The sequence below is a fragment of the Theropithecus gelada genome, chromosome 2 (assembly GCF_003255815.1).
Source record: "Theropithecus gelada isolate Dixy chromosome 2, Tgel_1.0, whole genome shotgun sequence".
NCBI lineage: Eukaryota > Metazoa > Chordata > Mammalia > Primates > Cercopithecidae > Theropithecus > Theropithecus gelada.
This window is the reverse complement of record NC_037669.1, coordinates 113648195-113661300: the sequence shown is the minus strand read 5'-3', so window position 1 is coordinate 113661300 and position 13106 is coordinate 113648195. Positions and strand designations below refer to the sequence as shown.

Sequence of the window (13106 nt, the reverse complement as noted above, 5' to 3'; positions counted from 1 at the left end):
TCTCCAGTCTCATCTCAATACTACACACCCCCCAGTCTCACTCCCATTACACCATAAATTCAAGTGGTGGCAAATAGATATAATTTGAATATACTGTGTTATATATCACGCCTCTGAGCCTTATATGCTCCTTTGCCCTTTCTCCTATCGAATGGAAGTGAAATCCTCTTTCACTATACCAGGGCTAATCAGTCTCTCCTATGCTGATCCTGAAATTTCTTTACGTGTGGCACTTACCACACTGGTTATCACCTCTGTGGCTATGGTTGTTTGCCTTTGTGTGACTACTAGACTGGGATCCTGATAAAAGGGTTTATGTCTAGTAATCCTTTAATTCTGGGAAACTAGCACATTACCTGAGTCAACAAGTACTCAATAAACATTTTTAAAATTAGAATGCAATTATACTATAATGTATTTTGGCACATCAAAAAAATCTGTGACTCCAGAAAAAGCATATGACTTAAGTCTTCCTTGGAAAAATCTAAAACTTGAACTAGTTTCGTGCCAGAAGCTATTTCCATTTATCTGTAAATATACATGCAGAAAAGGCTTTTTCCAGGGACAGCTTTTGATTTATATAATAGGAGGCAAAAGAGACCACCTAAATCTGTTAAATGTTAGAATCCGGCATGACCATCTAAAATAGCATCCCTTCTTTCCAAGGGTAAGAGCAAATCTGATAGTGCCTCTGTAATCAAGTACTCTAAACACTGACTAGGGTATTGAGATTTAGGGAGTAGAAGAGAGACTCCAGAAAGAAGTAAGGCTGAAACACATGAAGTATATAGTCATTCAGTGACAGAGACAAGCAACGGCAGCTGGTAGGGAGTGGGGTGGCACGCATGAGATCACAAAACAGCCATTTTCTATAGATTGTTTGTTTCAGGAAGTGCTTTCTGTAAGAATGTTAGGGACTGTGTTCTCAAAGGAGAGTTAGTCGTATAGAGCCTGCCAACTCTACCTTGCAAATAGGCAATACAAGAATAAGAAAATGGACCCTGAACACCAAGGTTATGGTACAGGATGACTAGATGAGACAAACTGGTGAAAAAGGCAAAGCTTAAATATGACCACAACATACTGCATCTGAAATGAACATCTGATTGATCTAAGGTCCTATTTAAGCTTCAAGTCAGAAAAACCTAGCAAAATTATACTCATGTTCTCATCATCCAATGCTTCCTTGACTCCAACTCTGCCCTACAGATCCAGATATTAGAAAAGGTAAACAGGATGGGGAAAAAAATGACACAGGGGATCTTTGTCATTGAAGAGCTAGACCTAGTACTTATACACTAGCCATACAATTTCATGCCCTAATTTTGCCCTTAAAAATACATGTAACTATGAACATTTTAAATAAATAATACTTTCTGAAATAATTTAAATAGCATCGTAATACTCAGCCAGTAAATTATTCATGTCATAGCTGGACCTTTGAACTTTTCCAATGATCACTATTTTAAAAGAATCTTAACTCAAATATCTATATGTATAGGCTTTTGCCATGTACAATGTGTTTTTTTTTTTTTCTCTCTCTCCTTAGGATGGATTCCCTCAAAAGCTGAAGGGGATATAAGCATTTTAAAGAAGGTTTTCGTCACTGCCAAATTGCTTTCCAAAAAAATTATACAAATTAATAATGCCAAAAGCAATTTACATGTTTCCTTATACTCTCGCTATGCTGGCTAGTCCTAAAAAACAAACAAAAAAATGCTAATTAACATTGAACAAATTCTCTGTTTGACAACTATTAAAGGGCCATTGTCCTTTGATAAGTGTGTTAGCAGGACTGTGTAATATGAATGTCCTGCGTCAGCAAAAAATGGTAATTCAGCTTACAAAAAGAGGAGAAAAACTTATTTGGGGAAAGAAACAGAATTGTAATTATCAGCATTTATGACAACTGCTTGCTGTTTATTGTTAATTAGTCATGGATACAACCATGTGTGTAAAATCAAGGTTATTCTATATTACATTTGATTATAAAACAAAACTATATACCTACTTGCACGTCTGTAGCTGGTCATCTACTAATAAAAACTGAAAGGCAGACTGAAGGTGGACATACCAGACGCTGAGCTCTCTTCAGTGCAGTTCTTCATGCCTAGAAGCACATTACTGATAACCACTTTAACCTGACTCCATTGAATCCACTGGTAATGTCTGTTTATAAATGGCACTGGGCATAAGGTACACAGGACAGAATGGCCCAGTTACATTTATCTGAGTCAACAAAGAAACTGCACTGTAATATTCATTAGCCATTACAGGGCTAATGTGAAACTGCTACAATAAAACAAAAAAAATGAAAGAAAGAGCTATACGTTACATGGCAGTACAGGTCAGAGCTTTAATGTTATACATAAAGGTTAGTTTGTGCCTACTGTGATCACGTTGTCTAAATTAAAAAATAATTGTCTATGGTTCTGACTTGTGATCTTACAAACAAATACAACATTTGAAGTAATAATCACCATCTCAAAAAAAAATGGTATGGTACAAGGCCTTTATTTCTAAGGAGACAGAAAATCCCATTGAAAAAGTTAGGGGGAAAAAAATGGAGGGAGCTAGGGTGCAAGAGAGATAAGGAGAACCTTCATAAACCAAACTCTTGAAGCCTACAGGTATCATCCTTCTTATATATCATCCTGGTTAATACTGAGTGTCAACTTGACTGGATTGAAGGATACAAACTATTGTTCCGTGATAAAATTGTGAGAGTACTGCCAAAGGAGATGAACATTTGAGTCAGTGGACTGGGAAAGGCAGACTCACCCTCAATCTGGGTGGGCACCATCTAATCAGCTGCCAGCACAACTAGGATAAAGCAGGCAGAAGAACATAGGAAAGACTAGACTTGCTGAGTCTTCCAGCCTTCATCTTTCTCTTGTGCTGGATGCTTCCTGACCTCGAACATCAGATTCCAAGTTCTTCAGCTTTTGGACTCTTGGACTTACACCAGTGGCTTACCAGGGGTTCTCGGGCCTTTGGCCACAGATGGAAGGCTGCACTGTCGGCTTCCCTCCTTTTGAGGTTTTGGGACTCAGACTGATCCACCACTGGCCTCCATGCCCCTCAACTTGCAGACGGCCTATGTGGGACTTTACCGTGTGATTGTGTGAGTCAATTCTCCTTGATGAACTTCCTTTCATATATACACATATCCTATTAGTTCTATCCCTCTAGAGAACCCTTAATACAGATTGTATATATTTCCTTCTTATATATTATCTTTCCTATAAATGGAGACAGTATGCAACATCAGTTATTTTTTAAATAAATTTTTTAAAAGTAATAATATTCAGAATCACTATCTAGAAAGTTACTCATTTTAGCAATAAGGACATTTTGATTTTGCAATTCCAGTTAGTCTTTCAATTATAAGATGTGACTGTTTCATAGCTTCCAACAGTCAAGTACAATATAAATGGAGAAGTTATAGAGCTCTTAGACATGTAATAGTTAAATCTAGTATCAATAATTCTTTCCCTAAAGCAAATATACAACTGAAGCAAGATAAAATGACATCTTCTTATAGAAAAGAGGTTTTCTTGTAAGAAAGACAGGTGTCAGAAAGTTCAAAAATAATTGCCAGAAACTATTTCTTCAGGGAAAAAAAAAAAAAAAAAACCACAACTGCAAATAACCACAGGAGTCGATGGTGACGCAAAAGGTGGGGGAGAGATTAAAAGGTCCAAACCACCTTAATGCCTCTAAAATTAACACTGTATCAGGTTCTACTTTATGCAACTTAGCATGTACCACTAAGTATTTATCTGCATATGGTTGCTAGATAAGTTATTAGGGCAATGAAATTAATGCCCTTGGGCAAACACTAATTAAAGGAACAATACTTTTGAATCAAGTTAATCATTACTTACAGTACTATATCAAATATGCTCAATTTTCAAGTCATTTCTAAAAAGAAAAAAATCATTTTATTGCCTAGGAAATATTTGTTAAATAGGGAAGTCTACTTCATAAACAGGCAGAATGGTGAGGACCAAAGAAATTTGCATAGGGTGAACTTTCTAGTGATAAAATTGCAAAAAATACAAAGTTACAATAGTTAATAAAAACCCTACAATAAATATATTTTTCTTTAGTTTTGATGAGTCCGAAGGATGGCTTATTTAAAACAGAGAAGTCCATCAAATATTTGAGGCTGAATATCACAATGTAAATCCCTTCTCCACAGCAACATATTTTGTAAGTGAAAAAAAATGAATCTGAGAATTTATGTAATTTTGGAGGAGGAGGGAAACTTTCAACAGATACTATCTTCTAGTATTGACAACAGTAAAAAACATTTAAAACAATTTAAGTGATTTTCCCTCTGGAGATAGATACCACAGTCAACACTGAACAATATGCAGAGAACAAATGTTAAAAGTTCTTATAGAAAAACAGTATTACTAAACCACGTATTTATCAAAACAAAAACTTTCACAACGTGTTTTTGGACAGTCTTCAGATAATAAGACAGGCCAGGGGGAAATTTTATTTTTCCTTTTTGGAAGTCTTCACAAACCAGTCCTTTGAATGTCTCTGCACAAATCCTTCCTTTGCCACGATGTTCCTTTTCTGCTATCTCCTAATCCAATTCAGTGCTCTACTGCAGGGAAAGCAGCAGTATAAAGATTCCAGTTTGTTCAGTATTACTTTAGATCTTTCAAGAAACATAGTTATAACCTAAGAGTAATTTATATCGTATTTCTTAGATATTGAATGACTAATTCTCAATAAGTATATCATTTGTAGGTTGTGGTGACAAATATGACGAATCCCCAAAACAACCCAGAGAAGACATTACTGTATTTGATGATTCTGAATTAGGATCTATTGCAAAAATAATCATATTTTAGTATAATTGGAGATCAGAACCAAGAAAAAGCTTTCGGAATAAGTGGCAAGTGCCCAGATTTAAAGCTACTATGAGCATTTGTTATGGGTGAGATTCTGGGTTCTGTCTGAACCCTGTGCTGAGTTCACAGAACTATAACATTCTCAAACTCTCTTCCGTATCCTATTTCTGGATGCAATTTCAAATAAGTATCTCATGGCATCCTTTAAGACATAAAAATGCCTCATTATTTCTGCTACCTCATGATTCCACCTGACCCACAAACACAAATAAACACTTTGGGTGGCAGCCCCCTCTTTAGGATATGTTCTCATAGCCCAGACTACAGCAGGTGTACACTCCATGCTTTCTACTTTATCTTGATACTCAGCATAATCTTTCTGTCACGATATTGTGAATATGCTAAATACCTGTTGTCAATTTTCTTGTCAAGTTCTAATTGTCCTACAACTAATATAGACCAGTGGCTTTCAAACTTTATTACGCCAAAAGAATCACCTGGGGCATTTGTAAAATGCAGATTCCCAGGCCCCAGTGTGACTCTGATGCAGGTAGTCAGAGGATCAAACTTCAGAACTCTTACATAAGCAGTTCTTAAATTTACGGCAAGTTGCAGTACCGAGAAAACTGCCATAAGTCAAAATGTCATTAGTTGAGTCTGATTTTTCCCTATAAATCATAATGTAAATACGAAGTTACAATTTTTACCGAGAGACTGGTGTTCACATTTTTAGAAATGTGATTTAGCATCGCCACTACATTGTAAAGTCTAAAACTTTGTAAAGAATATACAAAGCACACCTAAGAACATACTAAACAACCATGGAGAACTTGATATATCAGTCTACCATACAAATTTTTTTAAATTTTTGCTTTATGTTTATTTCAACATAAAACACCTTAAAATATGGAATTTAGAAGGGTTTTTTCTCTAAGAAGAAAAGCAAGTTGAAGAAGACTTTTGGGCCAGGTGTTGTGGCTCACACCTGTAATCCCAGCACTGTGTGAGGCCGAGGCTGGCAGATCACCTGAGGTCGGGAGTTTGGGATCAGCTTGACCAACACGGAGAAACTCCGTCTCTACTAATAATACAAAATTAGCCAGGTGTGGTGGTGCATGCCTGGAATCCCAGCTACTCGGGAGGCTGAGGCAGGAGAATCGCTTGAATCCAGGAGGTGCCTGAGCAACAAGAGCGAAACTCCACCTCAAAAACAAAACAAAACAAAACAAAACAAAAACACACTTTTGATAATATTTAATCTACTTATTCAGAAATTAAACGAGAATATTATTTTATTGCTCCTTTTTACTGTTTTCTTACAGTAACATCAAGTATCAATTTGTGGACATTTGTTTAGAAAAGGAAAAATATGAGTGCTCTCAGTAACACCACCACAAGGTACTGCTGAGCTATTCAACTGTTTCTAACTTCCAAAAGCAGTAACTTTATATGGTTCAACCTAAATGTTGTATGTCTTTACCATACACCAACAAGCCTTTACAATATATTTCCCATCTACTGATCCTTCACATGGTTTTTGCTCCAGTGTCCAAAAGTCTCAAAGCTCTGGCTTAAAAGGTGATCAAATTTAAAAGCAGAAAGCAGAGTTTGCTCTAACCAAAAAACTTTTTTCCATTTTGGTTGAAAGTACTACATAACAATTTTCAAACACAAGTATTTGAAATTGTTAAACTTGTTTACAGGTTACATATGTAACAATCACTAGTTACTACTTTTTCACTTTATTAATCATTTTATCTTATTCAAAACATTCTTTGGAAGTCGTCTTTTAGATCTGCCTTCAGTACCAGTCTACCAGTTTAAACAAAGAAAACAAAACAAGAGCTATTAACTTCGAAGCCTCATTATAAATTATTCTCTGTGGGCTTGGATACTAATCTCTCTTTCCCTCCCTGTCCTTCTGGACATCACTTTCACAGCTGTTACACCTCAGAGAGCGGCAGTGATCGTCTTGGGAATAGAAAACCTCTACCCCAAAAAAATGCTCAGCACCGAAGAACAACTGGGAAAATCTCAGCAAGCAACAGGCTCTCAGATCGAAAGCCATGTTTGTATTCCTTGCATAGGAAAGGACAACTAACTATGCCACACAAGAAAAATGATTCAAGTCTCAAAACCATAAACTGAGGGCTCAATATTCTACAAGCTCAGACCTCTACTTCATCCTTCCATCCTCCCTCACACTCGACTACCAAAGTTATCTTTTTTACGGGGCACCTCACCTTACTAAAACATTACAGTAACTTTACAGTATAATTTCTAAAATTCAATCTCTAGCCCATGACATTTGAAACCACCAAATGCTTTCATTTTTAGTAGCAATCGGTACTTCTATTGCAATTAACCTTTCTCATCATCCTATACCTCCACCCATACCCAACCGTGTTCCCTCTTCTACTTTTAAATTTTTGCTTAACCCATCCACATTTTCCCTTGCAGTATTCCTTCTATCTATCAATAAAACTTGGAAGATCACTGATTGATTTAATATTAGCTGCTTTCAATGATTTCTATTTATAATTACTCCCATTACAATAATAACAATTCAGAACAAGGATACACTTAATCAATTCGGATAATAATTTTGAAAGCATTCTAGGAAAATACTGTGAATTTCCAAAATACGAACTACAATTAGGACCAACAACATTTAATTGAGGATTCTGGATACACATTATCAAACTGATGGTGGCTAAAAGTTTTTACGTTCCTACTAAACATATGCAATAATCTCACCTCATAACAAATTTTAAAAATGGTCTTTGAACAGTGAAAGCCGAACTGTTACAAATAATTGCCTTGTTTCCAACATATTTGAAAGAGTCAGAGAGTTAAACCATGCAGTAAAACATAGCTTTAAAATGGCAGTCCAGACATTAAGGAAACATACAAAGTTCAACGGTTTGGACTGATACAAATTTCAAATGCATAAAAGATTATTTTGAGAATATTAAAATAATTTGAGGCCTATTTACTTTATAAAAGTACTCACCTGACTCTTGCAAGTATCTATATACCAAGAAGTTGACCTCATCACTGCTTATACTCATCTTTATTCCCACTTAAACCATGAGGTCACAACACAGGATATAACCCTAAAAATAAAACAAAGTTAATTATTTTCTCAGTAAAATATTTTTAAACAAGATGTAAACAATGTTGTAAAAACCATTTGATTTTATTAAATGATGTAAAACGAAGGTTCTACATTGCCTAACAATAAACCCTGACAAAGTTACTTCCAATAGTTCGTAAAATGATAATACAACCAAAACATGGCTGGTGCTATTTTTCTTCAAAGTAACATACTGGCAAAAATAAAACAACCTTTTTAAGAGGGCTTTAGCATAATATTTTAATGATTTTATCAAGTAGCATAAAAAGTTGCTCAATTTTTATCCTTAACTGTAAAAAGAAGTAAATTTTAAAAATAAAAAATGTTAGTTATTTGCAAGAAGACTGATTTCGTTAAAAAAGAATATTAGTTACTTGGGAAAAGACCATTGGGTGGGGAAGAACCATGAGTTATCCACTCCAGTTTTGTCTATGAAACTTGGGAGGATATGAAGTCTCCATTTTCTCAACATCTCATCTGTAATGTTCAAGGCTCAAAAAGCTCTAGGTATGTATGAGATAGGCTGGAATACAGTTCCCAAAACTCAAATGATGCTCTCTTACTGAACATACTTAAATCCTGAACATGAAGTGGGGGAATAACTGAGGCATGACTCAAGTATATTTAATATAGATAAATATATCTGTATTTGTTCTCAAGTCACAGAAATGATTTAAAGGAGAGGTCAGGAAACTTTTATATAAAGAGCCAGACAATAAATATTTCAGGCTTTATCAACCATACAGTCTGTCACAATTACTCAACTCTGCTGTGTGGTACAAAAGCAGCAACATACAATATGTAAATAAACGAGTATGGCTGTGTTCCAATGAAACTCAACTTATGGACACTGAAATTTGAATTTCATAATATCATTGTATCATAAAGTATTCTTCTTCTTTTGTTTATTTTTCCCTAGGCACTTATAAAAATGTAACGACCCTTCTTGTGATCCTTATAAAAGGAGAGCGAGCTAGATTTGGTCCACAATGTAGTTTGCCGATTCCTCTTTAAAAATGATATATTCACATCTATTCAGTATAAAGAAATATCTAAAGTGGAAGTATACCGGTTGTCCTGTGACATCATGGATTTCTTTATGAAGTAGTTAACAGATTAAAAAAAAAACACAAATTAACAAGCATTTGAGGCCAGGCGCGGTGGCTCAAGCCTGTAATCCCAGCACTTTGGGAGGCTGAGATGGGCGGATCACGAGGTCAGGAGATCGAGACCATCCTGGCTAACACGGTGAAACCCCGTCTCTACTAAGAAATACAAAAACTAGCCGGGCGAGGTGGCAGCGCCTGTAGTCCCAGCTACTCGGGAGGCTGAGGCCAGAGAATGGCGTGAACCCGGGAGGCGGAGCTTGCAGTGAGCTGAGATCCGGCCACTGCACTCCAGCCTGGGTGACAGCGCGAGACTCCATCTCAAAAAAAAAACAAAACAAAACAAAACAAAACAAAACAAAAAAAAAAACAAGCATTTGAGTAGGCTACTATGTGACAAACTGCTACTGCTCTAAATTGTGGAGAAAGTGGTGACTAAGTACTACCCATCAAGCTTGTATCTCACAGGGAGACAGACAAATGGGAGGCAATAACAATTTTCTAGTGGACACACACAGAAGAAGCCCTAACTAAAGTTAGCAGTCTAGGAATATACCTAGAAGAAGTGTCCTTGGTCTTCAGACTAAAGGAGGGGCCTGAAAACAAGGGTGCTCGGGGAAGGGAGGGAGTGAACAGAAGCATCCCATGAGCTGCAGCAGGTGTGGAAGGGCTGAGTGAGGACAGAGGCGAGTAAGGCTTGAAATGCAGGCAGAAACTATATTCAGGAGGACCTTCAAGGTGGCACTAAGAGAAAACAAATCCATTAAACAGTTTCAGGAAGAGCAGGGAGAAGCACAGACTATAAAGAAGCTAGATTGGAGTAGGGGCAATTAGGGAGCCAAATTAGGAAGATACTGCAGTAATCCAGGAGAAGACTAACTCCTGGACTGTCACAGAGGAACACTGGGGTTCCAAAAATATTGAGGAGGTAGACTCAATGGTAACTGACTGGATGCACAGTTGAGGCATAGTTGAGGAAAAGGAAAGAATCAAAGGTTTCTCTCTGGACAAGTGAATGGCTGGTACTGTCAATTACTGAGATGGGAAACCACCAAGGAAGAGTGACAACTATAACATCTTCATCCAAAGAAAAGGTACCCTCTTCACCAAAAAAGTTAATTCAAAGAGCACAATTAATTTTATATAACCTGAATGTTTACTACATGCTTAATGTAGTGATAAGGCAAATACTCCTTTGAGGATATTGGCCCAGGGCACTGGTCTAGAAGTACTACAGTACACTAGATGGTGAACGCTCTGGAGGACACGTTGCTCAACTTTAGCCTAACCACCAGTAAGGTGCAGTATTGTGCTCAACACACACAGCAGGCACTCACTCAATTCTGAAGGCACGCTGAACTGAATGACTTTAAAAACAAACCATCCAACCCCAACCATGATACAATTACAAGAAATTAAATCATAATTTGATCTATCATGAATATGTTTGTCACAGGTAACAATTAGCAACTATTTTATTTTTTGGATTTCCCAAAATGAGATGGGCTAGGTGGAATCCAAGTGAGACAGACTGACAAAGAAAACAGAGTAAGTATTCTTCTCCCCTAATATCATTCAGTCCAAAACTTGGACGCCTGCAAAGGTTTTTCACAATGCTGGTTCTGATTAGCAAAGGCCATCAATTTCCCAGCTGAAACTAGTAATAAGTGATGCTTCAACACCACCTAATGCATTCCAGGGCAAAGAAAAATACAAATCAAAATGATAAATTATCGCTTATAAAAATTTCAATAAATATATACTGCTGGTATATTTTTAAGTCATAATAAATACTGAATGAGAGCAGGAAAGTTATCTGTCCAAACTGCTATAAACTGATTATTTAATTGATTATAGTGCTATATCAGTTTCTGGCAATTAAAACTAAGTTTTTTAAAGGAAAAAGACCTTGAAAGGCCTACTTGTAAAACAACGTAAAAGCCTATGTGCCAAAGAGTGAAATCAGAGAAAATGCCACTACTTCATTAGTGGACTAAATAATGCTTTGCAGAACTTGTCCATTATGGTTTATTTATATAGCCAGATGAATGCTCTAGAATGTGATGTAGTCTTCACCTGCCTGCATGAGTACTAGATACTAGGAATTGGATCTCAATGGGTACACAAGAGACTTACCACTATAATTCCTCCATTATGGTATCTTTTAGAACAACTGTCTTTAAACTAGGTCACAAAACAGCCCTGAGACACTCATCCAATCTTTATACTTTACCACCCAGGTATCAGGCCTGATGAAGAGTATATTATGAATAAATGAAGTCCTGCCCTCAAAAAGCTTATGGGTTATTAAATAAACAGGATATTCAAAATAGACACTTCATAAATTCACAAAGCATTTATTTGTATCTTCTACCTGATCATATTTACTCATTCTTAAATAGTAATTGAGATCCTCCCAAAAATTAGATCTTTGTAACTTTCCTCCTCTCAGAAATCGCCTGTATACTCATAAAAGCTTTTATTTAAAATTCCAATCACTTATAGACAATCAACTACTTAAACCACAGCTGTATCAAAGTAGCCAAAAGCAAACACAAAATTAGCCTTAATATTTAGCCAATTGGTGGCTATATTCAAAACTTCACTTAATATTGTAAATGTTCACCATGAAATATCATCTAACTGCATAACTTTATAGATAATAATTCAGCAAATATTACAAAAACACAGGACTACTGAGGCAATCCAGCTATGACTCATTCAGTGAACTGAATATGTACAGCATTTTCAGCATCACAAAACTGAATTCAGCATATACTCGCTGTACAACTACTGCTCCAAATATTTAATCCTCTCTTAGTCCTTCTACACATTAAATACTACCTTCAACGTCACCCTCAATCATGACAGACAGCATATTCTTTTCTGATTCCATTCTTGAAGCCAGGGCCCAACTGTGATCCCCAATTACATTATTTTAAATTTAAATGACTAAAAAAAACACGATGAAAGAGTTATGGATAGAAAGAAAGAAATAAGATTATCTTCTTAAATCTCCTACCTATAGCACATTTTTAAGAGATCTGGACACCCTTTGCACGCTCCAAAGTCAAATGTGTAATCGAAATTACTTTATCTTACAAACATAATTTAGTCCAAAACTTAAGCATAATTATAACTTAGAAGTGACAAACTTAAATTACTTTTCCTTCTCTTTTTCATTGGAATCCAGAGCTCAGATGTAAATTAAAAATAACATCTCGGATGGCCTATACGATTTTAGACAAGTGATGTGAATTTTCTGGGTCTCTGTGTCATCTATAAAATGAGAAAATTGAATCAGACAGTCTCCTCCACTTCTAAATTTCAAAGACTTGAGTCAGTTTAAGTTATAGAGTTGTATACAGGAACCTTGCAAGCCACGCGAGAGTATGAGGTCATGAAGTAATTTTTAAGAAAGCGTTTTTATAGACCTAAAAAATACATTAGAAGACCAAAAACAGAGTCAGATCTCAGACAGACATCTCCAAGAATTAGGAAAGGGGAAAAGAGTAAGCTCATCTCATTAAGAAATATTTAAGTACCTATTGCACACGATGTTTATTAGGACCTATCAACCTTTATAAATACCAACATATAAAGACATTAAAAAACAGTACACCATCTGGGCATGTTGGCTCACGCCTACAAATCCCAGCACTCTGGGAGGCCAAGGCGGGCAGATCACCTGAGGTCAGGAGTTTGCGACCAGCCTGATCAACATGATGAAACCCCATCTCCACAAAAAAATACAAAAAAAATTACCCAGGCGTGGTGGCACGGGCCTGTAATCCCACCTACTCGGGAGGCTGAGGAACAAGAATCGCCTGAACCTGGGAGGTGGAGGCTGCGGTGAGCCGAGATCGTGCCACTGCAGTCCAGCCTGGACGAAAGAGGGAAGAAAGAGACAAGAAAGAAAAGAAGGAAAAGCAGGAAAGAAAGGAAGGAGAGGAAGGGGAGGAAGGGGAGGAAGGGGAGGAAGGGGAGGGAGGG

The 13106-nt window shown here is 36.6% G+C and overlaps 1 protein-coding gene across 6 annotated transcripts in view; it reads right to left on the bottom strand.

The window, feature by feature from the left end:
* Positions 1 to 13106, bottom strand: part of TBL1XR1 (transducin beta like 1 X-linked receptor 1) — a 187980-nt gene that overhangs the window by 38114 nt on the left and 136760 nt on the right. For 4 of the 6 annotated variants that reach the window (XM_025375091.1, XM_025375088.1, XM_025375090.1 and 1 more), the window contains one exon: positions 7885 to 7987. The exons of the other annotated variants lie outside the window; for them this stretch is intronic. In XM_025375091.1, the coding sequence (XP_025230876.1) occupies positions 7885 to 7942 (58 nt within the window). In that variant the 5' untranslated portion in view covers positions 7943 to 7987. The remainder of the gene's footprint in view (positions 1 to 7884; positions 7988 to 13106) is intronic. 6 annotated transcript variants of the gene reach the window in all.